Here is a 27,121-nt window from a genome sequence, read left to right as displayed (position 1 = left end):
TATTATCATATTTAAAATCTGTTAAACAAATATTCAACATAAGATTGATTGAATGAGCAAGATCATAATATTATAATAGTTGGAGGATCAAATATGAAAAAAAAATGAAACCAAAATAAATATTCTTTCTATAGACAGCAACCGTTGGATTTTGGGTTGCTTTATTAGTAATTGACTATTGAAGGTTGGGCACCCGTGAGTGACATGGCCACCGTGGTGAGGATCCCAACAATCTCATGCATCCACATCCACACGTTCCGTTCCCAATCCCCTCGCACTTTCGCCAGAATCCGGGTCGGACCCAGGTCGTGGGCTCCTATTCGGGCATCGGCAGCGAGCTCGGAGAGAGGGGAGATAGTATTGGAGCAGAAGCCGAAGAAGGATGACAAGAACAAGCTGCAGAAGGGAATCGCAGAGTTTTACGACGAGTCGTCTGGCTTATGGGAGAACATTTGGGGCGACCACATGCACCATGGCTTTTATGACTCGGATTCCACTGTTTCGCTTTCGGATCATCGTGCTGCTCAGATCCGAATGATCCAAGAGTCTCTTCGCTTTGCCTCTGTTTCTGGTATTTTCATTTTCTACAATCCCACTCATGCTAGCCGAGTAGCTTCCACTGTCTTTGTTACATGCTCACAGAATGGTTACACTGTTATGTATGATTAATTGAGTAATTAGTAAGAATCGTTGTAATTTGGATTTTAAGATATAGTGATTAGAAAGTGGTTACTACCTTTCTCATCTGTTTTTGTTTTTGTTTGTGAATGGTCAGAGGAGCGTAGTAAATGGCCCAAGAGTATAGTTGATGTTGGGTGTGGCATAGGTGGCAGCTCTAGATACCTGGCCAAGAAATTTGGAGCAACCAGTGTAGGCATCACTCTGAGTCCTGTTCAAGCTCAAAGAGCAAATGCTCTTGCTGCTGCTCAAGGATTGGCTGATAAGGTCTTCATTTCTCGACATGTTTTTAGTATTTATATTTACGCATTCCAAGGTTCTTTATAACTTCTATAGAATCTATGCATATAATACTATATAAATATACAAGTATAATAATATTTGCTTTCATGTTTCTGTAATTGCAGGTTTCCTTTCAGGTTGCTGACGCTCTACAGCAACCATTCTCTGACGGCCAGTTTGATCTGGTGTGGTCCATGGAGAGTGGAGAGCATATGCCTGACAAAGCTAAGGTTTTAATTTAATTACTCTTATTGCAATATTAATTACTTGTGATAAGATTCGACTCATTTTTTAAGTTAAATAAATTCTAGCACCTGATTAATTATTAATTGCCCTTTGTGTGTGGTCACACCTAAATAGAGGGATATATTAAAAGTTCCACTTAAAAAGTAGTCATGAGGAATAATTGGATATGTTGTAGTCCCATATGTAAAGATAGATAGTGACTATATAAACTATATAAGTTGAAAACAATTTTCAACTTACAAACCAATTTTGTAGTGTTGAGTTAAAACCCAAACTTACTTTCTCAAGTGTGGTTTACTTTGATGTCTCTTTCTATTTTGTACGCTTTAATCTCATCTCATCAGTTTCCCGCTTCACACACAACACGTGCAACTGATGACAGTTTGTTGGAGAGTTAGCTCGGGTAGCAGCACCAGGTGCCACTATAATAATAGTAACATGGTGCCACAGGGATCTTGGCCCTGACGAACAATCCTTACATCCATGGGAGCAAGATCTCTTAAAGAAGATTTGCGATGCATATTACCTCCCTGCCTGGTGCTCAACTTCTGATTATGTTAAGTTGCTCCAATCCCTGTCACTTCAGGTATTCAATATGCCTAAGTGCTGTCTCATTATATATATATATATATATTTATATAATGATTGTTTAAGTTTTGTTGAATTTTTGTGTGTAGATAGTTGAAGTTTTGTTGCTATGTTAACTTGCTTGCTATGTAGGACATCAAGTCAGAAGATTGGTCTCGCTTTGTTGCTCCATTTTGGCCAGCAGTGATACGCTCAGCCTTCACATGGAAGGGTCTAACTTCACTCTTGAGCAGTGGTAAGCTTGGAATTTATATTGCATTTCAAAAACAAACCCCCCCATCTTCTATTGCAACTTGCAAGTCTTATGTCACTGATCATTATTTCCACACTAGATAACCCTTTACAACTAAGAACGTAGTCTTCATGTTCAGCGAAATAGATAAAAATATGCAACAGAGTCAGAGACAGGGTGCATGATATTTACAAGAAAATATCTTTTATATATATAAATGATTCAATCAAATTACTTGATGAGGATTATGAGTGAAAATGAGAGGACAGTCATAGAAACTTTATCCTACATTCCTTCTATTTCCACTTCTGTCAAATATTCCTTTCATCTTAGCTATGCTACTTGACTTGAGTATGTTTGGTAGTTTAAATTTTTAAGGGAAAAGAAGAGGAGGCCAATTTTTTAATTTTTAAAGTTAAAAAATTAGTAAATTAACATAAATTTAATATCCTTACTTTTGGTTTATTTCTAATAACATCATAAAACTCTCATAATTGATTTTTAAATAAATTGTCTTTCCCTTTTTTTCTTCTAAAGTTTCACTCGCAAATATATCTTAAGTGAAGCAATCAAGCAAGCATAAAAAAGGCCTAATGACTAATGAAAAACTCAGTCTTCATCTCTGGCGCAAGGATTAATAAGAGTTTAGGCTTGTCACTCTCTGAATAATTAAGTCCATTCAAGTTTGGGAGTATGACTATTTTAAAATACCAGTAAAGTATAAAGTATGTAAATTAAAAAAATTGATTTAAATGATAGATAACTATTTACTGTTGATAAAAAAAACTAAATTAAAATAAAAATAAGGCATTTGAAACTTCCAGTTTTGAAAATTTTAAAAAAATTGGTTTAATCGGTAAAAGATTATTTTATTGGTGATTTTTAAATATCTCAATATCCCATTATGCTCTAAGATTGATAAAAAAAAAAAAATTAACATTGACTAAAGAAATCATGTAAAAACTTTCGTTGAATGAATAAGTAATTAAAGAGGGATAAAAAAGGTTTACAATTACAAAACAATGCTTACAAAATAAGAAAATATGTAATAATTAAGTAAAAGGAAAGAATGTTCAAGTTATTCACTCTTAAGAATGAAGGCAAAATTAAAATGGACTTAGATCTTCTTTTAAGACTTTGCTATATGCACGGATCAACTTTTTTGAATCATAGAAAAGTTATATGTTAAATTATTCATTTGGTCTCTATAGTTTTATAATTTGTACATTTTAGTCTTTATAGTTTCACGATTCGTATCTTTTAATCTCTATAATTGAAAGTGTGTTTTTTAGTCCTTATGATTTACATTTTAATTCTCTTTTAGTTCCTACAATTTAAAAATGGTATTTTTAGTCCTTATAGTTTGTATTTTAATTCTCTTTTAATCTCTATAATTAAGTGATTTCTTTAATTTCTATAATTTATATTTTAATTATCTTTTAGTCCTTACTAAAAAAAATATAAAAATAATTAGTTACAAATTAGTTATAAATTATCAACTATTCTTTTATTACAAATTATCTTACGATAAATTAATTACAAATGACTTGTTAATATTTTTATAGTTAACTCTAATTGATTATATTACTCATATTTTGATAATACGGACTAAAAGGAAATTAAAATATAAAGTATAGAGACTAAAAAGATAATTTTTAAACTATAGAAACTAAAAAAAATTAAAATATAAATTATAAGGAATAAAAAAACCACTTTTAAATTATAAGGATTAAAAATGAATTAAAATGTAAACTATAAGAACTAAAAATTTACTTTAAAATTATAGAAATTAAAAAATATAATGATGAAATTACATGCAAAAATGAATAATTAAACCAAAATTATATATCGGCTACCAAGGTGGACTTTTGCATTTCCTTGCAGAATTTCTTGTTAGTGCATGCTTTGTTATTATTTTGGCCTGGACTAGAAATTAAACGACTTGTTGAACTTGTTGATTTTGGTTTTGTTACTTTTTGGTCAGGACAAAAAACGATAAAAGGAGCTTTGGCTATGCCATTGATGATAGAGGGATACAAGAAAGATCTAATTAAGTTTGCCATCATTACATGTCGAAAACCTGAATAAATGGAGAGGCAGGATTACTTTTATAGAATGAACCAAGTTTCCAACAGGTCGTTTATTTCGATAGTTGAGAAACAAGAGAAAAAATAAATGAAAGGGGTTGTTCGATTTTTATTTTAGTTTTCTACATATGCAATATCTCCTATGATTGGCGAAAATATATTATCTACTTAAATAAGTGGCACGAGTATTTATAATTAAGTAATTACAAAAGAAGTATTGTATATATAGAGATAGAAAACTAATATTTTTGACTTGTGAAAACATCGTAAAGGTGATAAAGAGAAATGTTAGTTAACGCCTTTTTTAATATATTCTCTACTTTTTTTTTCATGCACATGTGATTGCAAAAGAGCATCAATAATTTCTTCATGTTATTTAATATACTCTCTATTGCTTAGTTGAACTTTGTTAAAAAAAACTACAAAATTGTGTGATCTTACTATAAATTTTTATCTACTAAAAAAGTGTGTTAAAAGGAATATGTCAAAAAGTGTGTTGTTATTTGTTATTTTTAACATTCCTCCGGTCAGAAATTAGAGTTGTAAATATAAATCATTATATCAAATTTGAAAGAACAAAATTAAAAGAAAAATGCACATGACTTATTTAAATGTTTATGTGATCGTTATCTAACTTAATCTTAATCATCTATATATGATCAAATGATCTAGATTTATAGTTCTCATTTATAATAATAACCCAAAATAAAGACTCATTGTCTTATAAGTTTTTTAAAATGTTGTGATTTTTTTAAAATAATCATGTTACTAAAAAAATAATTTTGATCATGTATATATATGATTGTATGATTACTTTTTTTATTCTCATAGGAAAAGCAGTAATTAAACTTTTGAAATAAGCAGTAATTATTTGAAATTATGTATGGTCATTTTAAGCATATTATATCCCCTGTTTACTCTTTAGATTAAAAATAAGATTTTTCTTTTTCAAATGCACCTGAACAAGGATCACCTCCAGGTTAGAGGTTAGGGTAGTGTTTGCATCTATTCCACTCAACTCATGGTAGCGTTGAAATACAGAAGAAAAAGAAAAGGAGAGAATTGTTTAAAACAAGTATCATGCTTACACTAAAGGTTGTAATATATATAATTATACTACACTTATTATATATTGAAGCAAAGAGAAAAGGAAGAACAAAATTATTCACACTCTTGTCAACTTTTCTATCAAATCTTAGTACCTATTTGACACCATTTAGTTTCTGTAATTTACTTATCTATTCTCGGCACCTTTATATTTAGAGTATTATACTTAGAAACCCTGAATATTTTAAAGTAATGTTTTAAGGAAGGGACCGATAATCAAACCGATCAAGACACACGATTAATGAGTTACTAAGCAACTTGGAGTTTTATTAGTTAAATCGGTTTGACTCAGTATATATCAAAAAAATAAAAAAAAATAAGTAATTATCATAATTTAATCATTCAATATTCTAAATATTTAAAATGATCATTATTATAAAATACCTAATATCTCAAATAACAATCAATATTTATCTCAATACAAGTCCATAAGTAATTTTCAAACACAAACAAATCTCTAATGTCTTAAAAATAATCAAAAAATTCACAAAAAAATAACAGAATTTTCATATTTTTTCTGAAAAAAGCAATACCTAATTCAACCAAAGATTCACTCATTTCAACCCAAGTCACACTGGTTTTGATTCATTTTCGATCCTCTTAGAAAATTGAACTAGTGTTTCCATCGAATTTACCAACTAATCTGGTACAGTTTTTAAAATACTATTTTAAACACCCCTTCTTTTGTTTTGTTCTCTCTCTTTTGCTATCAAATCAAATATTTATTATATTTATCACTTTTTTCTATTTTTTCTTTCTTTCTACTAGATGTAGATAATAACACATGGGATGTCCAGAAAATATTTCTGTTACGTATGCAATTCAATCTTCTATCAATTATCAAGGCACTTACCCCACACACATTCTTTACATTATTGCATTTTACTTTTCTATCAAATCCTAATACAATTGCTTTCTGCCATTTAAATTTATATCAATGTGTGGTACCTGTCTTACATCCTTATACCTATCAAACTAGAAAACAAAAAACAACTTGTTGGTGATAACCATTTCAAATCTTCTTCTAATTGTTTGGTTACTGCAAAGATCTTGCTATTCGTTAAATACTTTATAAAAAAAAAAGATGTTATTGCTAATCATTTTGGATCCCTTTTTGTTATCATGAAGACAATACAATCTCCCACCATTTTAAAATTTATATTTTTGTTTTTTCAAAAAAATAATACTTAAATAAAACCAGATTAATTATAAATATTTTTTAAAGAACTTATGTGACTTTTGAGTTTTCCAATGTACAGAAGACACGTAGGAGCAAAAGAATCAAACTGTCATGCCATTTATTTTTCGTTCTACTTATATATAATCAAACCATATAAATTAAAGTCATTTATTTATTTAAAGGAGTAAAATAATTATTTTTAAATTTAATCTAATTTTGCACATTTAATTAATAGTAATTATCTTTGGAAAGATGTCATGAGACACTAACACATTTTCTACGCATAATCGATTCTTGAATTTAGTTTCACGGATTATTTTATTTCTAAAGATTTTTCTAACACTACTAAAAATATTTTCCAAAAAAATAAATCTTGGTAGCTATTACAATTATTTTATCTATGTAATTCTTTGGTTGGTGATGAATAGACAAGTGAAGAGAGAAATAAATAGAACAAGGTGTCAATATGAATAGAAAAAGAAATTGACAATTACTTGAGATGTATTAAAGGCGATAGGAAAAAAATATGATAAAAAAAAAAAGAAATAACGAGACTAACAAGAGTGAAAAAAGAGATGCAAGAGAAATGAAGGTGGAAATATATGAGGTTGTTAAGAGAGCATAGAAAACCTGTAAATTAAAAGAAAAAAGGGCAGCATAGAAAAATGGTGTGCAAAAAAGGTTGTAAATAAAGTTGTGAACACTCAAGAGAGTTAGCTACAAGACCTACATAAATATAAATAACCAAATTAATTTAGAGTACGTTAACTGCTGCAAGGATCAGTTTGTTAAGCACATGCAAGAGTCAGTTGATTCACGTGGGATCGATCTGCAATTGGTTGGGTACCGCTGTGATATTACTATTATTGTTTAAGTGAGCATACGTACGTTTTTTCATTTATTGCTTATTGCCTCATCTAGCCAGCCATTATTTATTACATTTTCTTTTGTTTGGTATGTGGAAAATAGGTTGAGTGCCCTTTGATTTCTTACTAATTTATTGTTCAATACTTGTGCATAAAACACTATACGCATTTTGCTACATGCATGATGCATGTCCTAGTATTTCTCATACCAGAGGCCTTTTTTAACAATAAAAATAGATGCAGTAATTACACAACTGTATCTTATGCCATATTTTTAAATTTTGGAGTACATGAATTTCGTAAACTATAAATGTCAATCAAAACCAGGCATAGGCGTAGAATATTATGGATTACAAGACATAACAACTTCGCAAAATAAGGATATTTTAATTTTATTTGCCTCATCTCTGTTTTTTGATAAAATATTTTATTCTTTTTTTATAATATTTATTGTAAAATTAATTATATTCTTTTTCTTTTTTAGATAAGTTAAATAGTATTTTCCTCTTAATATAAATCACAAAAAAGACATTTTTTTCAAATATATTTTTTATTACATGTTATTTGATCATTTAAAAATATAATACTTATATATTTGTTAAATTTAATTCTTATAGTTGTTGGCCTCGTCGACTCCCTCTAATATATAACTCTGGCCTCATCCATGCCACTTAGTTACATATACCATTAACTTGGTCAAGGGATCTATTTCAATTGATTAAATAAGGATATATAAATTGTTGTAAATATTTTGATATTTTTTTATTTTCACTGATAAAAAAAATATATCATTAGCTCTGATATCAATATTGAAGAAAACTCTCACACAAGAATCATCTACTTGAAAAACACAACATAAAGTACAGGATAGAGAAAACAATACAAACACAAATTTAAGTACATGGTTTGACAATTTTTTTTATATACATTCATAAAAAAAAAACACGTCTTAACAAATATTTACCATGGTAAACAGATTAAGATTATAAATTTTCTTGCAGCATATCTTGAAAATTCCTATCCAAGTGCATCGGTAGAAAATGATGATAATTAATTACTCTCACTCCAAGGAGACAATCTTAATTAAGTCTCTTCAGTTTAAAATTATTTTGCTTGTTGCATGACCTCTCTACCAGACCTGCAGAGTATCTCATCTACTTAATTATAACGACGGTAAATAATTCTCTTACAAACCTGAATGAATAATTTATCAGAAGAAGAGTTATATATACACTCACAAATACTAATCATGTAGAGTAAAATTAGATGACGGTAAAATTATTTTAGTTTTGTTGATAGATATTAAACTCATAGTTTATTGGATTTTGAAGAGTGGTGATAAAGTATATACATAGTAATGATTGGATAAGAGTTAAAGCACGTTGAGGAGGATAGTATAGCTGTCTATAAAAAGTTGAGATGAGTTGATTGTGATATATGAGGAGAGATGGCAGGGAAGGAGGAGAAGGAGGGGAAACTTCAGAAGGGAATCGCGGAGTTCTACGACGAGTCTTCTGGCTTATGGGAGAACATTTGGGGCGACCACATGCACCATGGCTTTTATGACCCGGATTCCACTGTTTCGCTTTCGGATCATCGTCTTGCTCAGATCCGAATGATCCAAGAGTCTCTTCGCTTTGCCTCTGTTTCTGGTATATTTAGGTTTTATTTTTGAAATTGAGTAAAAAAACTCTATTAGATTTAAGAGCTTACACATATACTCCCACCAGATGCAATATGGACTACATGATGCACGCGACCTCATTGCTATAGTTTAAAATCTTTAAAGAATAGTAGTATTATTTTGCATCAGATCTTGACGACTTCTTCAAAACTTGAGTCTTTTTGGCCTCTCTCTTTCATGAACTAAAAAAATCATACAATTTATTTTTCTAACTTCTCTTGGACTTTTTTTTTTTTTTTTTTGTGCAAATCACCTATATATAGTTAAATTAAATATTTTATGGAATAGTGTGTGTCTACATACACATATATGCAGTATGGGTATACTGTCATGATTATTTTCTTTCCGGCGAAGATACTGTCATGATTTGTTAAATAATAATAATGGTTGTAATTTGGAATTTGATTCTAAGATATGAATTTTATATACTCTTTTTCAGTGGTTTGAAAGTGGATGGAACTGACGAGTATATTTTTTGTTTTGGAATGGTCAGAGGAGCGTAGTAAATGGCCCAAGAGTATAGTTGATGTTGGGTGTGGCATAGGTGGCAGCTCCAGATACCTGGCCAAGAAATTTGGAGCAACCAGCGTAGGCATTACTCTGAGTCCTGTTCAAGCTCAAAGAGCAAATGCTCTTGCTGCTGCTCAAGGATTGGATGATAAGGTGTTCTTTTTCTCGACATGTTTTTCATTTCTAGTACTAGTATTTAGGAATTTTTTCATTACTAATTATAAGATGTTTTCAATTAATTTATGTTTTTTAAGAAAAAAAATTAATTTAATTAATCATATTAAACCTATCCTTCATTTGATTGTACTATCATTTTATTTTTTTTCTTATATATGTATTAACTTAATTGTTTTTTTATTAATATTTGGAGAGAAAATAATTAAATAAAAATTTATAAGAAAAAAATAATTAATACATCTAAATTTTTTTAAAAAAAATCATATAAAAAATAATATTTAAAAAAATATTATAATTATAGACGAAAGGAGCACTATTTTATGCATGTACGGACGTTCTTAATAACTGCTACAGAATCTATGCACATGTAGCTAGTAGTACTTTAAGGTTTTTAATTTCTAGTATCTATTTTACACATGTTTTTAATTTCTAGCATTTGCTTTCATGTGTCTGTAATTGCAGGTTTCCTTTGAGGTTGCTGACGCTCTAAAGCAACCATTCCCGGATGGGAAATTTGATCTGGTGTGGTCCATGGAGAGTGGAGAGCATATGCCTGACAAAGCTAAGGTTTCAATTTTAATTTCTCTTGCAGTGTATATTCATTAATTGTGTGGTTGGCCCCATTATTTCTATTCTCTAACACCTGATTAATCATTCCCTTAATTTGCTTTACACACTTATTAAGTAGTAATTAATTACTTTACAGTTGAATGTCTCTTTCTATGATCTGTACTACACTGTTAATCTCATCTCAGCTTTCCACTTGGTGCAACCGACAGTTTGTTGGAGAATTAGCTCGGGTAGCAGCACCAGGTGCCACTATAATAATAGTAACATGGTGCCACAGGGAGCTTGGCCCTGATGAACAATCCTTACATCCATGGGAGCAAGATCTCTTGAAGAAGATTTGCGATGCATATTACCTTCCAGCTTGGTGCTCAGCTTCTGATTATGTCAAATTGCTCCAATCCCTGTCACTTCAGGTACCCATTGCAATCGAATACGATTACTATGTACATAGTTCAAGTTGTGTTGCTACTATAACATATGCATAGTAATTGCTATATATGTTATGTAGGACATCAAGTCAGAAGATTGGTCTCGCTTTGTTGCTCCCTTTTGGCCCGCAGTGATACGCTCCGCGTTGACATGGAATGGCCTCACTTCACTCTTGCGCAGTGGTAAGCTCAAACTACATCTCCTATCTCTAGTCCTGTACTGTTTTTAACAATTACTTCCATACACAATAACTTTTATATAGCTAATTAAGAACATGACTAATTTGCGTTATGTTTGATGAAATAGATCAAAATACATATATGACTCATTGCATGATGTTTACAAAGAAAAGCATCTCATTAGAATACAAATGACGAGTAAATTAGCTTTTTTTTATCGACAAGGAAAGATATATATAAATTAATAATAGGTATAAGAAGTACCTAAAACCCATATAAAAAAAGAAAACGTATAATCACCCTTAATCAGCCCACTGGTTAACTATTTATACCCCGCACATGAGTATGAGTAGAAAATAACCCATGGTACAAAACAATATTATCCCAACTATATATAAAAGTCCCTCAAAGTGCAGAAAATTCTAACTAACGACCCCTCAGATCCTAACCAATTATATGGCTTAACAAAAAAACAAAAACTCGAAATACTCCCCTGCTTAGAATCAGCTTCCATTTAATTTTCTTGTACTTTTAATAAAGAACAATTATAATTATAAATAACGATTATCTATCTCACACTATATTGTTCGTATATACAAATTATCTTTTTCATTATATATATCTGCTGCCAAAGGCGGATTTCGGATTTCCTTGCAGAGTTTCTTGAAATGTGTTTTGCAGTATTATTTTTGGCCTGGACTAGGAACTTCTTGTCGACCTGATTGTTTTAATTTGATACTTTTTGGTCCAGGACTTAAAGCCATAAAGGGAGCTTTGGCTATGCCATTGATGATAAAAGGATACAAGAAGAATCTGATTAAGTTTGCCATCATTACATGTCGAAAGCCTGAATAATAACTGGAGGCAGAGTATAGCGTTTTCATAGAATCTAGTGCATGTTTTACTGTGACGGGGAAATGTATAAGAGTATATATAATGAGCGGTTGTTTAAATAAGAGGAAAAAAAAACGAATTCAATTGGGTGGGACCTGGGAGTTTTTGGTACTGTCTTTGTTCGTTTTTTATTTTCGACATTATATTGTAGCCGAAAAGAAATAATCAAGATCCTATTGAGCGTTAAAGGGGCCGTATGATCAATATGAAGATGTAAGCTAATTCCTGTTTAATTTCCATTTGAACAAAGGCATCAATAATAGTACCTCGTGTTTTATTTAATTTAGAGTTTAATATTTATATATGAATTGGAAAATAATTTTATATTATTAATTGATAAAAAAGTTCAGGATTGATATATTTTTGAGATGATATTAACAAACTTATTTTAAATACACAGTCATTTGTTATTGGATGAGAAGTAAGTGCATCACCTATTTTCTCTTTAATTTATACCATCTTGATCAAAATTTTAGCCTTTAATCTTATTGTTTATAGGTGGAGTTAGGATCTTAGTATTTTTTTCACCAAATCAATGTTAATTATTTCTAAAAATACTAAACTATTGTAATAGTTGAAAAAGTTATTAATGTAAGAAAAGTTGTGTACATGTTGTTTGCTTACTTACCTTAAAGCCTCTCTCGATTCAATTAGTGTGATACTAACATTCTCAATCTTCGTGTCATGGAATGCTTGAGATGAATATGATCAACATTTTATTGACATGATTTAAGGTTGTCCAAAATAATAGGCTCATACGCAAATTGAGTAATTCTTTTAGTGGTTTGCTACTCCAACTATAAAGATAATGACACTTATGAAGAGTTTAACGTTTAAATTTGATGAAATTTTGTGATAATAATATATTAGGATAAGAAGACACGAGAATCTAATTAATATTTATAGTTAAATTAGATATTTGGCTTTGGATTAATAACAATTACCTATCCTAGTGATTTGTTGTCAATCAGTAGTCACATCTTGATATTGAGATGCGTGAAATTTTTGGATATCTATGATTTTTTTTAGGATCAATAACCAAAGTTAAGACTTCTCTCAAAAAAAGAAAACTAGGATATCATATTAGTAAGTATGATCTTCTTATCATGATTTAGTCGATCAACATATGGATAGTCGATTAATGACTCAACAACATCATGATTATGAGACTCACAAAATTCTATGTATCCATCTTCCATCAGTCTTTAGTGACCTTCCTTTCAACCTTAAAAGACAATCACATTTTTTAGTCCTAGTGACCATTTTTGTGTCTTTTTATATTTGTCACCCCTTTCACCACCTAAGATGACAAATGTTTTCCTTTCAGGTTGTTTTCCTGTGTTAAACTTCAAGATAACACAACAAAACTCAACTCAAATGCAATCTTTCAAACTCATTTCAATAGTTCATCTCGAGTATCAAAAACTTACATAAACAACATACAATATTTTTTTGGTCGAAGTTCACCTTTCAAGTGCTAAATACATCAACAATTAAACAAACTACCTATTAATTATAATGTTGATATTGTTATCTTCATAGTTGTAAAAAATTTGCTATAATCTTCATTTTTAACGATATCATCTATATTCATGTCAACTTTATTAGACATAAATGACCATTCCATAACCAAAAAATACTTTTGAAATAACATTTCCGTAAGTAGGAAAAGATGTTCCAAAAAGACTTTTATGAAAGCAAAAAATATATTCTGCAAAAAGCTTTTCAAAACAAATAAGCTTTCGAAAAAGGTGTTTTGGCGGGCTTTTTCTAAAACGTTCATTTGGGAAGTAAATGTCAAGAATGATATTTCAGAAGAGATGTTCTAGAAAACAATATTGGGCTTATAGAAATCCCACTCCAAAAGAAGTACCTGCACTCCAGAATAGGCTTTCCTCAAAGGATTTTTGGTTTCCAGAAATGTGTTTCGAAAGGCTTATTTGGAAGAAAAATATTCCAGATTCTGGAAAAGGTGTTACTTTCGGAGTAGGTGTTCTAGAAACCTTTTTTCGGAAAGGTCATTCTAGAAAACAAAAAAGAAGGGAGGTGCAGTGTGCTGAAATGTACTTGGCATGGACGGTTGGAGTAGGAGAGTGCTGAAACCTTTCTCGTTATTGGAAGAACACTTCAAATGGAACCTTTGATGCTAGAATGCGGATGTGCTGCGGGAAAAAGAGAAAAAGAAATCGAAGGGTTTGAGGGAGGAAGAAACAAAAAAAAAAAGATACAAGGATTAGAGAGGTAGGTTGAGTTTTTTTCTTAAAAAAAAGAACTATACAATTAGGGAAGGTCTAGAATATAAGTCTCCTACCTTAGCCATATCATATGTCAAAAACCTATATACCTTTTGTTCGGGCTGATTGTTTCCGACTCAATTTCTTGTTGGCTTTTATTAGACAGTTCTCAGAAGTATTTTGGCTGTCTCAATTGGATGAATGAAAATCTTATTGCATTTATTTCCTCTTCTATTTAAAACTTAGTAGAGAAATTCTGTTTGAGCATGAGACTTTTTTTTTCTGGCAAAAATTTCCCATTGTTTAAATTTTATTTTATGCAAAAATATAAATAAGTTTTTTTATTCTCGTTGAAATTATGTTTCAAGTTCCAATCAGAAAATAATCCTAATTTACACTTTATTTAATAAAATTATGTCATATCAAATAAATAAGCTTTTTTATGTTCGTTTTAAAGTTTTATATGAGTTTTATTAAATATTCTTAATTTATGCTTTATTTAATAAAGTTTATATACATTTCATCAATAATAAATAATACTAAAGAAAATTTATTGTTAATCTTTGTTAGACCATAGCTAATTTTATACATGACATGCAAGTAGTATGGTAGTTTATATTAAAATAAACTATTGCATGTTTAAAATATTTTATTTTATATTCAAAATAAAAATAAACTTATCTTAACTTTTCCCTTATTATTCACCTTTTTTTGGAGTTGCAGCAAGAATATTGTCTAAGATCGTCTGATTGTTTTATAAATATTTTTTATTATTATTTTAATGTATAATAAAGGTGTTTTTTTTTAACTTACGATGAAATTTCTCCTAAAATTAAATTTTCATTAAAAGTATAAATTCTATTAATAAATTACCTTTTTGTGGATAGATTCAATTAAATTTTATTTAAACACGTTGTATTTTTGGCTCAATGAATGCAAAAAAAAAAAAATTAAGAGATAAAATTTATTTCGATAATCTCTGCACCTTAAAAAAAGTAATATCCAAAACTCCATGGAAAAACCAAAATTTTGAAATCAAGCCATCCACAAAAGTTTTGAAAAATAAATAAATTAGCACACACATTTATTTTTATTCGGATATAAAACTGGCATTATGTTTTTTTATACATAAAGTGTCATTATTGTTTGATACTACATCAGTGGCCAAATTATTGTTTGGTCCATTTGTGGCCAATTTTTTTTGCATAGATTATAGAAGTGTTTTTTTAAAACAAAAACAGGGTTACTACTATGAAAATGTGTTTAGTGTGGCACAGCGAATAAAGTATGTTTGTATGTTTGTATGTTTGTGTTGAGGTTGTTCGTAGCGTGGAAGCGATAACCATATTCTTCTTTTTCGCATCTTCGTATTGATTTATCTGATTATTTTGTTTTTCTTTTTTCTTTTTTTACCAGTCAAATATTTATTTTTCTGAAACCCATTCTCTCTCTCTCTCTCTCTCTCTCTCTCCCACTGCAGTGTGTGTCTCTCTTGACACATTTCGTTAGCCGCTGTGGGCAAAAACCCTCTCCCTTTGGCTCCTTCCACTCTCACTCTGTTTTCATCGTCTTCAACCACCGCCATGTGCTCTTAGACCTCCCAGGTACTCTCTCTCTCTCTCTTTCTCTATCTATCTATCCTTCTCTTTGTCTCTTTTGTTTTTTCTTCTTTTTTTGTGTTTCTGTTTTTGTTATCGCTTTTTCTTTGTGTATTTGCTTTTGGAAAACTGGCACTGCTTTCCGATGGAGCGTTTCTCGATTGGGTGACGATAATGTTTGATCTAAGGCTGGAAATGGGAGGAAAAAAGACGACAAGGGTTTAAGGAACGGAAATGGTTGAGATCTTTGTGGGAACTGCATGTTCTGTCTTTTGAGTTTTTCTAATATGCCAATGTATCTAATGTTTTAATGTTAGCAGAAAACTATAATCTGTTTCAACAGTCTTTTGAAGTTTAATAGGGGGAAACGGTGGCAGTAGATAGAGCCCCAAATAGGGGGGAAAGGAGGATTTCCACTTTATAGGAGTGGGATTAATATTTTCAGATGAGGAAATATCAATATTAATATATGGATAGGTGAATTTGTTTTTTATGGTATCAGAAGGTAATATAGTAATGAAATTTTTAGAATATATTCTGTGTGTGTGTCTTATGGAGGTAATGAGATATTGGTAATTGTTTGTGTAGGTTCTTCGTGGACAACCCAGAAGAACAATTTGTTCTGTTGTTTTAGCTCTTGAAATGAAACCACAAACCAGTGGGATGTCTAGAGCTCATAAGGCAAATAATACTCAAATTGAAGGGCCTAACTGGCTTATTTTTGCTGCTGGTGCTTTGTTGAGTACTCTATCCATTCGCCTTGGTTACAAGTTGAAGCAGGCACTTGACTCGAAGCCGAAGCAAAATGCAACTACTGGTCAGAAAGGTCCTTATGTACTTTTGGGGGGACACCATTCTCCCCCTTCTGTGTTTCCCCTCCCTTGTTATTATTTTTTTTTTATCCTAAGTGGGAAAATAAACTTAACTTAAAAAGGTATAGTGCCTTGGTCTATAGTGGATTCTTACTTCATATTGTTTGTTACTACAGGAAATGGAAAATCCACCAACACAAAAAACTCCGCAGACTGCTTTATGCAGTCTAATGGATATTCCCTAGCGCAAGATAATCATGGATGCTTCGGTTGCATTTCAGGTTTATTATCTGCTTCCAAGACATTTTTTATTTGCTGAGTTTTGATGACTGGTTGTAGTATGTTTTCTTGTACTTTTCTTTCTTATTTAGAAAATTTCTTTTTCTGGCTAGATTTTGTTTCTGAATTTTGAATTATGTTGGATGTGTATTAATGTTTGCTTGTAGGATGTTATGCTGTTTTATTTTATTATTTGTTTAGACTTGTTAACTGCATTCCTTATCATGGTCTATTTGTTCTATACCGAGTGTTACTGTGTTAGTGGAGCATCTTCCCCTCATCTGCATACCTGATGATGTTTATTGCTCATCAAATATCTCTTTACTCATCTTTGTTTCTTTAGTTTTGTTCTCATCTTATTTATATATTTATTGTCTCTGCTCCCAGTTCTACATGGTTAGCACTACTATTGAATGCCATTGTTACATGTGCTAATAATAATAATATACAGAATTTCCTCATGAAGTTGGAGGTTATGAAGTGGTGTGCAGATGCAGCTTATTTACCTGCACTCATAAGATAGGGTGGGGATGGACACAGCAATGTTCTAATTAAGCAGATGAGCCAAACATTCTGAATCAAATTTTAGCTCAGTGGCCTATGGCACTTGATAATTGATCTTGTCTGCTGCTGAACATTTGCAGTTATGGAGATAAAACTTTTTGTTTGATATCAGCAGATTTTCTTCTCTTTACCAGCAAAGAGATGCAAACTACACAAATAGCTCAGATATTTAAAGCAAACCTGGATTTACATGTTCTTAAATGAGTACAAGTTGATGGGCTTCCATTTGAAGTTGACTGCAGGCTGAGACATGCTGTCAACTTTGTACATGAGTCATTTGCAAATAATTGGTGATTGTAGTTTGTGAATCTGATTCTGCATTCTGTGTGATATTGTTCACCTAATTCCTTCAATTTATGGCTTGTTTTACAGGGATGCTAATTTTTAAGCTTCTTGTTCTGTTTTGGTTTGCATCTGAATTAGATTTTGAGTATCAATGTGACAATATTTTGGACAGGAACTGGGGGTACCATGGAGCTAAAGTGCCCACCAAATGGTCAGATGCAGATGCATAATGAGTTTGATGGGGCTCTCCCTTTGGTGACAGTTCCTGCTGCTGCTGAATTTAGCAAGGAAAATGGTGTCTGGGCATGCTCTCCTGATCGTCTTGAACTGCCTTCAAAGCCATTCCACCATTCAAACTGCTCAGATTCACCATGTGTATCAGAATCTGGTTCTGATATTTTTAGTAAGCGGGAAGTCATACAGAAACTGCGGCAACAGTTGAAGAGAAGAGATGATATGATACTAGAAATGCAAGATCAAATGGCTGAATTGCAAAATTCCCTCAATGCTCAGATGGGACTTTCTTCTCATTTGCAATTGCAGCTTGATGCTACAAACCGGGACTTATTTGAGTCCAAGAGAGAGATCCAACGGCTACGAAAAGCAATTGCAGATCACTGTGTTGGATTTGTTCCCCATGACAAATCTTCCAAGGTGACAGTTTTGCCTACTGAGATTAGAAATGGCCTTTCAAATGGGCATCTTGATGGGGAGAATAATTGTGAGTCCTCTGAAAAACTAAGGGATGAGGAGGAGAGAATTGAGTTGCTGAAAAGGCAAGTAGGAGAGTTGAAAGAGGTAATAGAAGGAAAAGAATACTTGCTCCTGAGCTACAAGGAGCAAAAGGCAGAACTGTCTCTGAAGATCAGGGAATTGCAGCAGAGATTGGATTCTCAGCTGCCTAATATTTTGTAGAAGCTATTAAGTTTGTGAATACTTTGGTTCTTTACATTTGACAAATCTTCACTGTCTTCCTCATTCTTTATTTCCTCTGTAATTAGCTCAATATATTTCGAGTTTGTGCAATGTATGCTACTAAGGAATGAAAGAGGGCTGGGTATTTGAAATGAGATGAATGCATATGGTCTTAGAAATAGAAAATTTATATTTGTCACTGTATATGTATGACAAAATGAAACGTTTCTTATCAATAGGTTGTTTCGAGACAAACTTGGCCATGTGGGGTTTGTGTTGGTTGGCAATCGGTTGGAGAGAGTTGTGGTACCAAGAAAATAATTTTGACTCCTACTTAAATTTTTTTGAGAGGAATACTATAAATAATTAATACATGACAAACACATTATTTATATTTAAAATGTTATTAATTGATTAGTTTTTTTTTAATAAAGGTATGTCTCGGACAAAAGTCAATATGATTTCTTCAAGGAATTAAGATCTATTTAAGAGATTAATTGTTTTTAATAAATATTTTTTCATATACGAGGATCAAATTTATAACCATAGATAAGATTATATATATATATATATATATATATATATATATATATATTAATCATGTTATATTATGTTGGATACTAATTAATTAGTTATTATATAAAAATAATAAATAAAATAAAATAACATATTTGGGTTTTGTTTGGTATTATTTATTATATAGTAAAAAATCTTTTGAAGAGACTAAAGAAAATAATATTGTTTAAATTAAATAGAATCATTACAGGTAATAAAATTTTTATCTTTTTCTCTTGGGTTAATTGTTCCAGACACTTAATAGTTGTAATATAATAGTAATATATGATAAAAGTTACATATGTAAGATTATTTCAACTTTTAACTCTAAATGTGTAATTCTATTAAATAATCGAAAGAGAAACTTTATCAACCACAGAGGTTCTATCAATTTGAGCATAATTACATGACTTAAAAAGATATAAATAGTTATAATAAAAAAATATAAATGTTACCAAGATTATTTTAAAATCATAATGTCCAGACATAAAGTGTTCGCCTGGGGTCAGGAAAGTCCACATTAAATGCTTATTCATTCTGCAGTGTTCATGCTAGCGAATAGGCTGAAACTGGCAATTCATAGGGTTGTGTTGAAGTTAATATAAAAACCTAACAAGTCAATGATCCCTGACTGAGTCTCCGTATCATCATTTATGCATACATTATACCACGCATTTAAGCATTCTTATAACAATAATACGACTTTTAGCTGTCTTAATTCCCCACACTCCCACGTGGAAATCGGGGAATGGGCATGACATAAGCTACTAAGATTCTTATCAACCTTACTTTATTCGCAAAATGCACAGGATCTTTGTATTGTGTCAATGAGAATTTACCTTTCCAATAATTACCAATTTGTTTGTGATAAGTTTTGTTGAAGAGATTGAGATTTTTTTTTTTTGTACCTTTGTGATTTATGCTACGTAGTGTCAAGTTATACGATAATTATATAGTTTTGAAAAATTATCATATTGTTGGTTTGACGACAAAATATTTGGTAACTAGAGAGGTTGACCAGGAAATTAAATTAATAAGGAATTAAAAGCGAAGTAAAAATAAAGTGCTAAAAATAAATGAACTTGAAAAGATAAAGAGAAAGCGGATAAATATTCGATAAAAGTAAAATAAGAGAAACATAAAGAATGTTAAAGAATAAAGTGCCAAAGATAATATGCTTTAAAATTAAAAGAACAAGAAACTAAATGATAAAAAATAGTAATTTTGCAAAAAGGCAAAGCTCTCGAAATAAAATAGAAATAAAAACTAAAATGCAAGAAAATTAAAATCCTAGGAAGATAAAGATGTAAAAAAATTTAAATTGCAATAACTAAAGTGTAAAGTATGTAAAATGGACGATATGTTTGATGAATTCCTTCTTTGGAATCCTAGAGTACAGATGTGAGAGGTAATGTTTCAAGTTATGCACTTATACCAACGTGTTCTAAGTATTATTTATATAAAAAATAATTTTTTTGTCATCATAATATTAATATAAAATATTTATCAGTCTTGTTGTCGATGATTAATCTTTATTAAAAAAGTTAACTTATCTCATCTTTAATGATTTATTATTTTTTCTTTGAATAAAAAAAAAACTACTTTGAATCCTAATAACTATTTACAGAGTTGAATTTAAAATACATTATTAGAAGCAATAATGCTATTCATTACGAAAACAACTGCCACGAAACACACAAATTTTAAACGTATTTTTGCCAACCCAAAAAATCAAATTCTAAACGTGGACCAATGATTTTTTTCGAAATAAATATCAATTAAAAATTAAAAATATATAAATAGATTTTGACGAAAATCATACTATTCATGCTATAGCCTGAAAATCGTTTCGTACGAAAAATTATTAGAAAACTACATTTGGGCAAGTATTAAATGAAGGACGATTATCTGCTAAAGCCTTCTTTACGAAAACATCAAACATTTATGGAGCAAATAAATTGATTGTGTTGGTTGTATCAATTTGCTAATGTGCTCATTACAACATTTACATCATAATTCATCGCTACTCTTTTAGCGTCGACGACAAATATCTAGCTTACAAATTTATCTTGCAACACCGTTGATGTACTTTCTCACGTAAAAAAAATTGTCAAGAACAAACAGACCAACCTAATCTTGCTTGTGTTGACTGAAAAACTGACAAAATATGTCTATGAATTTATCCAATCAATTGGATTGATCCTCTACTATCAATTTATCAGTTATGAATCTTCAATTGATAAATATGTTCCGCATTGTTGATATAAATTAGTTTGCATGCGTATTCTATACTGTCAGCAGCACATCTTTAGTCGACAAATTTATCACTGTATTGTCAACAACTAATTTCCAATCCACAAATTTGTCTCATGTTGTCGGCAGCAAATCTTTAGCCAATAATTTTATTTCATATTATTCATGTAAACTATTTACTTGATAAATGCCTTACATACTTTTAAAACTTTTACAACAAATTGCTAATAAACAAATTTTCTTGTCCTCAACAACAATTTATCTCACATTGTGAATACATTTTTTATTATCATGTTATCCCAATTTTTAGGATCCCGATGCATTTAAAATTTCATCCCGAAACAACCTCTTCGACTTTATGCATCTCTATCAAAAAATTAAGCTGCACTTAACAAATGCCTTCGTTGAAATTTAATTATGATCCCAACACGTATCAATCAATTTGTAATATACATACGAGTATCTGAAAAAGAAGTGGGTACTCGAACAAATTTTGTCACAGAAAGCGCTGCCAAGATTTCTGTTATTTACAGCGTGTTTACATACTTCACTTTTATTTATATTTTCTTTCATTCTTCTATCGCATCACATCTCACAAGGCTGTTTGTTCCCAAAAACATGTTCAAACATTTTCGTTGACAACAATGGTCAGATTTTACCCCTACTATCCCGCAACAAATCCACGCTATCAAAAATGCATTTTTTTTTTTTTTTGCTTTTATAATGGTAGTAAAGATTTGTTAGCAACCTGAAAAATTAGATGCCAAAACGATGAAACCAGAGTTTCCCCGAAAACTAAAGATATACATTTGTCAGAATTTGTGTGCTTACATAACACTCGAGAGGACCTAATGATCCAACCATGTGCACTACACTAGTGTAAGAGCATAAACTTTGATATTCATCCAATCTAGTACTGGTTCAATAGTTTTCCTTGCGCCCTTGTGAAATAGATTTTGATCTTGAAAAGTAATCTAAGATACTAACTTCAAGCCAATGATTGATACCCAAGATGATGATTTTTAAAATGGATATTAATCCCTTACACGTAATAAAAACTCTCCCGAAAGGTTTCATTCAATCACTGTCGAGAATCACCTGGCATTCAAATCAAATTCACCAACTTCACGCCAGCCATCCTGGGTCCCAATGTCTCCATTTTCGGCTTCATCATTCAAGAAATCTTCAGATGGCTCCTTCTCATCTCTTTGTGTATTGTTTCCCCATCCATTAATCATCTCACCTGGGTTACCTCCCTGATCCTGCTCTCCCATGTCATGGCCAATCACAATGTCATTGCCTTGGGATCCTAGTGCACTCCCTCTCATGGGCACTCGAGACATCATTTCAGCATGAGACTGTAAATCTGCCCGAGCCTGTTCTGCTTGAAACATTGCTGCCATCCGTAATTTAGCCTCATGGGCTTCACGACCAGCCTTCTCCCTGGACTCTATTTCTGCTCTTAATTCATAGAAAGCCCGTTTTTCTTCTTGGAGAAGTGCCTGCTCAATCATCAGTCTCTCCTCAGACCGGAACTCCCCCAAACCTCTCTTTTGGGTTATTATGTTGAAGGCAAGTGCTTGTTTCTCAAAAGTTGCCGTGAACTCAGCAATTTTAGCAGTAATATTATTATCCCACTGCTGGGACCGTGAAAGCATCTGGCCAGTAGTGTCAGAATCAAGAATCCTATCATCCTCTTCTTCTTCATAGTCTGCCACAACATGATAAGGCAACAACCTGCAAGAGGAAAATTTAGGGAAATTCTGAAACATAAGAAATCCACGAAATTGTATTAGACTTAAAATTAAAGTTTAAGAAGTGTTCATTAGGGTTTTTCCCTTGTTTTTTGGGGGGGAGGTACCACCGTACCAGCATTATTCATTCTTTTTAATGAAAAAATAAATACTACTTACTGGCTAAAGAAAAAAAACTCAAATGAGAACTATTATGTTTAGATTGGTAGAGCATATTTCAATGAAATGCAATCAGGACCAAAAAGAATGTAATGCTATGATAAGACATATCTACAGCAAGTAATAGGAAGTTACACACCAGTGATTGTTGTTTTAATTTATCATATCCGACCATTAAAAAACTAAATTGTGCACAGCAAAAAAATGAATCATTAATGTGTGTATTTTCATTATGGCGAGGTCATCATGAATGCCATATCAAGCAAATCAAGGCCCCCCATGAAATCATATGGTCAGATTTACTAAAATGGAAAACATCACAGATTTGCAGTAATAGTTATAAACAAGTAGAGTTCTCAGTCGATTTCTACATTACAATAAATCAACATTCAGTTCCGTTGCCCTTGATTGAAGAAAATTGCCACATATCAATTGCAATATGATAGAGCAAGGATTAAATTTGATAGAATCAAAATGTTATAGGTTCTGCAGAACTATATCTAAATAAAATATGCATATAGTAAAATTACAAATAAGGATATGGTAATAGATAACAATTTAATTATATGGCCCCAAACATAAATAAATAGAAAAACTTGTATATGTTATTAGAATCAGTGTCAATGACAAGGAAAATGAATTTGGGATAGTGGATGACAATATGACATGCTAAACAATTCTAAAAGCAGAGGAACAAAACATGACATGGAGTCAAATATCACAGAAGATCAAAGATTACTCAATACTAAGACCAAAATGACAGATTAGAATTTAACTTCAAATCAATTAAAAAGGAGAAATCAACATGAGAGTATTCTGTAGCTGCATAGCAATCTACATAAGGAGAAGAAGGTTGCAGTGAGAGAAGAGAAATTGCAAGAAAAGAGATAGAATCAGTATTCAGACCAGAAAACTGATGCCAACTAATCGTTATCCATATAGAGCCTATAGGGCTATAAGCATTAAGCATATAACAGAAACATTGATTAGATTTTTGGCTTACATCTGCTTAAATGAATGGAAGAAACCAGGCTGCATCAGCAATGACCAAAGTTACTTTCATTATCTTTGTAATCACATCTAAACAATCATCAACATCTCATACTTTCGTTTAAATACCCAGAAATTAGCATCATGAAGAAAAATGATTGCTAATTAGAAATCAATTCATAAAAAATAAACAGTTCTAAAAAGACTAAAAAAATATTTGGGTGGGGTAGAGCAATGGAGAAATCTTATTCAGGAACAGGCACTCATCAACACACAAACAATGGTTGCAAGTAAGCTGAGCCACCCTGTGACCAGTGTGAGACACCTAGTCACCAGCAGATGCCTGCTCACAGCTAGACATATCCCAAACACTCACGAAATACAATCGACAGTTTTGGCTTTTTCCTTTTAACTCATGAAATGAAATCCATTCCCTACTGAACAACAGAAAACTTATTAAGAAAAAAGATGGAGAAAAGTATAAAATATAGTTGAAACTTGGAAAGGTTGTAATATTGAAGGCCACCTTTAAAATACACAGTAACATGAATCTCTCCAATGGTTCATCAATGAAATAAGAGGCATGCCAATGAAATCTACTACTTCTCTTCACAAACATATTCCATCTGATTCTCCTAAGGTTACTCCAGAAATTCCACAAGTTAGTGTGTGTTTGGTTTAGTTTATCTTGAAGAAATAATTGCTTATTTTACCAACTTCCAGAGAGAACTTTTAAAAAATAAGTTATTATTTCTCCAGAAGGGAAAAAAAAAGCAATTTCCAAACAAGCATTAATCTTTATTGGAGAGTTCAACATAATCACATTTACAACCCCTTCTCTCAAAAATAAAATTTAAAACGTAAAGAAAAAAGAAGTATGATCAACAGCATTACTGTAACTCTTACATCCTATTTTCACACAATGAAAACAGAAACATCACTGACATTAGTTTATCTATGGTAGGACAAGAATATATCATGCAAAGGACTTATTTCATTGCAAGCTGCAACAGATTAAGTAATATACCAATATTTATCTAATAATTCTAGTATTTTGTCATACCTCTCATATGTAATTGCTTGAGGAATCAAGCTTCCTCTATATATCAATCTAAATTAACATATACTCATCTCTGTGTGATTACTTCTTGAAGAAGATTCCCTGATATACTCAAATCTAAACTATCCCAACATGATTAATAGCTCCATTTAACAGAAAGGGCTTTTTCTGATTCAAAGATTATTGACTTAATGGTAAAGGCAAAAACATAAATCATAAAACAGGGAGCTTTGAGCAAAATAAGACTCTGAATTAAGTCCAAAAAATAATTCTGAATAAGCTGCAATAAAGTGATTGCAAGGCCATGAACATAGTTCCTGATCTAAACCACACTGCAGATAGCCCACATCTGCAATAAAAAATTATACATCAATACAATAGCACCAAAAAGGCTATTATATATCAAATTTTTCAATCTTTTATACACAACAAAATGAGCCTCTATATTTACTGTTTACAAGGGCAGCTCATCTTCTCAACTCTTCCTAATATTTTTAGCCGTCAAAAAGCAAACCATCTACAGCACTGGCACCCCAGAAAATTCTGTCCTAAAGCTTCAATGACAATCTTAATCTTACAAATTTACAGTTCAAGAAGTGTTTCATGGTATGTCAGATAAATTCAAAAGTTATTTGTCATTAACACCAGTGAGATCTTTCCAACTTTCAGGGAAAGGCATTAAATGATTAAACAAGCCTCTTCAACAACCACTTGCCACTCATACAATTACTTTGGGAATGGCCAAGTGTTGCGAGATATCACTTCTTCTCCCATCCTAATGTAAATTAATTATTACTAATAAAGCACACATAAAACATGATAGATATCAGCAATTGAGGAAAGACGAGTGAGCATGTGAGAGAGAGAGAGTCTTATTTCTTTCTATACTAAAAACTTGGCGCAACTCATCTCAAGTAATTAAGAAAAATAGCAGGCAAATCACAGTTAGCAAGGTTAGAAAAAGAAAATATAGTAGCACAAGTCAGAACAGCAAAAAGGAACATAAAATTGAAATTCAAACACACAAAAAACGCCATCATTGTTTCCACAGTGACCAAAAAGAAAAACAGAAAGCAGAATGTTGGTAGGGTTAAAGATCAAACCTCTCGCAGGCATCTTCAAGAGAAGAGAAGGGTCGCTTGAAGTCCGGGTGGCAGACCCGCCACGCGTCTTGGTACGCCATCTGGAGCTCCATCTGGTTTCCCGGTCGAATAATCTTCTGCTGCTGCTGCTGTTGCGACGGTTGCTGTGGCGGTGGTAGATGGTTGGAATTAGGGTTCTGATGCAAATTGATGAGGGGATTAGGGTTAGGGTTGGGAGCGGGATTGGGGCTAGGGTTAGGGTTTTGTTGGAGATTGAGGGGTCTGATAGGACGCAAGTGAGCGTCAATGTTGGAAGGGAAGCGAGAAATGGCGGCAGCTTGCTGTTGTTGCTGTTGCTGCTTCTGCAACTGCTGTAAGAGCAGATAATGTTGTTGATGTTGTTGTTGCTGCTGTTGTTGTAGCAGAAGTTGTTGCTGCTGCTGTTGTTGTTGTTGTTGCTGGTGCAATGCCTTTGCCTCTTCCATTTTTTCGCAAAAATAAAAAAGTAAAAGAAAATTTATAATCTCCGAAATCAACTCAATTTGGAATCCGAAATTGAAGCCGGAGACAGAGCAGGAGGAGGAGGAGGAGGGAGTGTGTCTTTACTTCCTTTTCTCCAAAAACTAAATTCCCCGTTTCATGATCTTATAGTTTGTGTCGTTCTTTTCTTTCATAGATGAACACAATTCTATTCCCCGTCTACACTCTCACCCTGCGGAATGCAGTATGACCCAGATGTCTCTGTTTTTACTTTATTATTTTATATAATAAATAGTTATTTTTGCTTTTAAACGTGTAAAATATTAATAATTTTTTTCACAAAAACAAAAATTTAAATTTTAGTTTATTAAAGTGAAAAAAATTGATAAATT

At 31.6% G+C, this 27,121-nt stretch overlaps 4 protein-coding genes and 1 long non-coding RNA gene across 7 annotated transcripts; 3 read left to right on the top strand and 2 right to left on the bottom strand.

Annotated features, from left to right (window-relative positions):
• The first annotated feature begins 164 nt into the window (after positions 1-164).
• On the top strand, positions 165-4,421 carry LOC114378747 (probable tocopherol O-methyltransferase, chloroplastic). The gene is made up of 6 exons (XM_028337375.1): positions 165-571; positions 776-945; positions 1,086-1,190; positions 1,589-1,792; positions 1,927-2,029; positions 4,011-4,421. The coding sequence occupies exons 1-6, from the start codon at positions 205-207 to the stop codon at positions 4,112-4,114; spliced, it is 1,053 nt and encodes a 350-aa protein (XP_028193176.1). The 5' UTR covers positions 165-204; the 3' UTR covers positions 4,115-4,421.
• On the bottom strand, positions 442-845 carry LOC114378748. Its single transcript, XR_003659393.1, has 2 exons — positions 737-845; positions 442-652 (listed from the first exon to the last, which is right to left on the bottom strand). It is a non-coding gene; the product is annotated as an uncharacterized LOC114378748 (long non-coding RNA).
• A 4,062-nt stretch (positions 4,422-8,483) lies between the features above and the next one.
• Positions 8,484-11,991, top strand: LOC114378746 (probable tocopherol O-methyltransferase, chloroplastic). Of its 2 annotated transcripts, none has more exons than XM_028337374.1 (6): positions 8,484-8,918; positions 9,444-9,613; positions 10,100-10,204; positions 10,417-10,620; positions 10,716-10,818; positions 11,567-11,991. In XM_028337374.1, exons 1-6 carry the CDS (start codon positions 8,714-8,716, stop codon positions 11,668-11,670), a joined length of 891 nt encoding a protein of 296 aa, XP_028193175.1. In that variant the 5' UTR covers positions 8,484-8,713; the 3' UTR covers positions 11,671-11,991. The 2 variants fall into 2 exon arrangements, with proteins under 2 accessions (XP_028193175.1, XP_028193174.1); XM_028337373.1 differs by having other exon boundaries at positions 10,393-10,620.
• A 3,368-nt stretch (positions 11,992-15,359) lies between these two features.
• LOC114380229 lies at positions 15,360-18,600 on the top strand. Of its 2 annotated transcripts, none has more exons than XM_028339228.1 (4): positions 15,360-15,547; positions 16,130-16,358; positions 16,530-16,634; positions 17,654-18,600. In XM_028339228.1, exons 2-4 carry the CDS (start codon positions 16,184-16,186, stop codon positions 18,394-18,396), a joined length of 1,023 nt encoding a protein of 340 aa, XP_028195029.1. In that variant the 5' UTR covers positions 15,360-15,547; positions 16,130-16,183; the 3' UTR covers positions 18,397-18,600. The 2 variants fall into 2 exon arrangements, with proteins under 2 accessions (XP_028195029.1, XP_028195028.1); XM_028339227.1 differs by having other exon boundaries at positions 16,130-16,367.
• A 3,360-nt stretch (positions 18,601-21,960) lies between these two features.
• Positions 21,961-26,985, bottom strand: LOC114380285 (probable E3 ubiquitin-protein ligase bre1). The gene is made up of 2 exons (XM_028339285.1): positions 26,271-26,985; positions 21,961-22,941 (listed from the first exon to the last, which is right to left on the bottom strand). Exons 1-2 carry the CDS (start codon positions 26,732-26,734, stop codon positions 22,299-22,301), a joined length of 1,107 nt encoding a protein of 368 aa, XP_028195086.1. The 5' UTR covers positions 26,735-26,985; the 3' UTR covers positions 21,961-22,298.
• Between the last annotated feature and the right edge of the window lie 136 nt (positions 26,986-27,121).

This window comes from Glycine soja, chromosome 12, assembly GCF_004193775.1.
Source record: "Glycine soja cultivar W05 chromosome 12, ASM419377v2, whole genome shotgun sequence".
In the NCBI taxonomy this organism is placed as follows: Eukaryota; Viridiplantae; Streptophyta; class Magnoliopsida; order Fabales; family Fabaceae; genus Glycine; species Glycine soja.
Note: the sequence above shows the minus strand (reverse complement) of the source record. Positions and strands in the feature narration are given on the sequence as shown.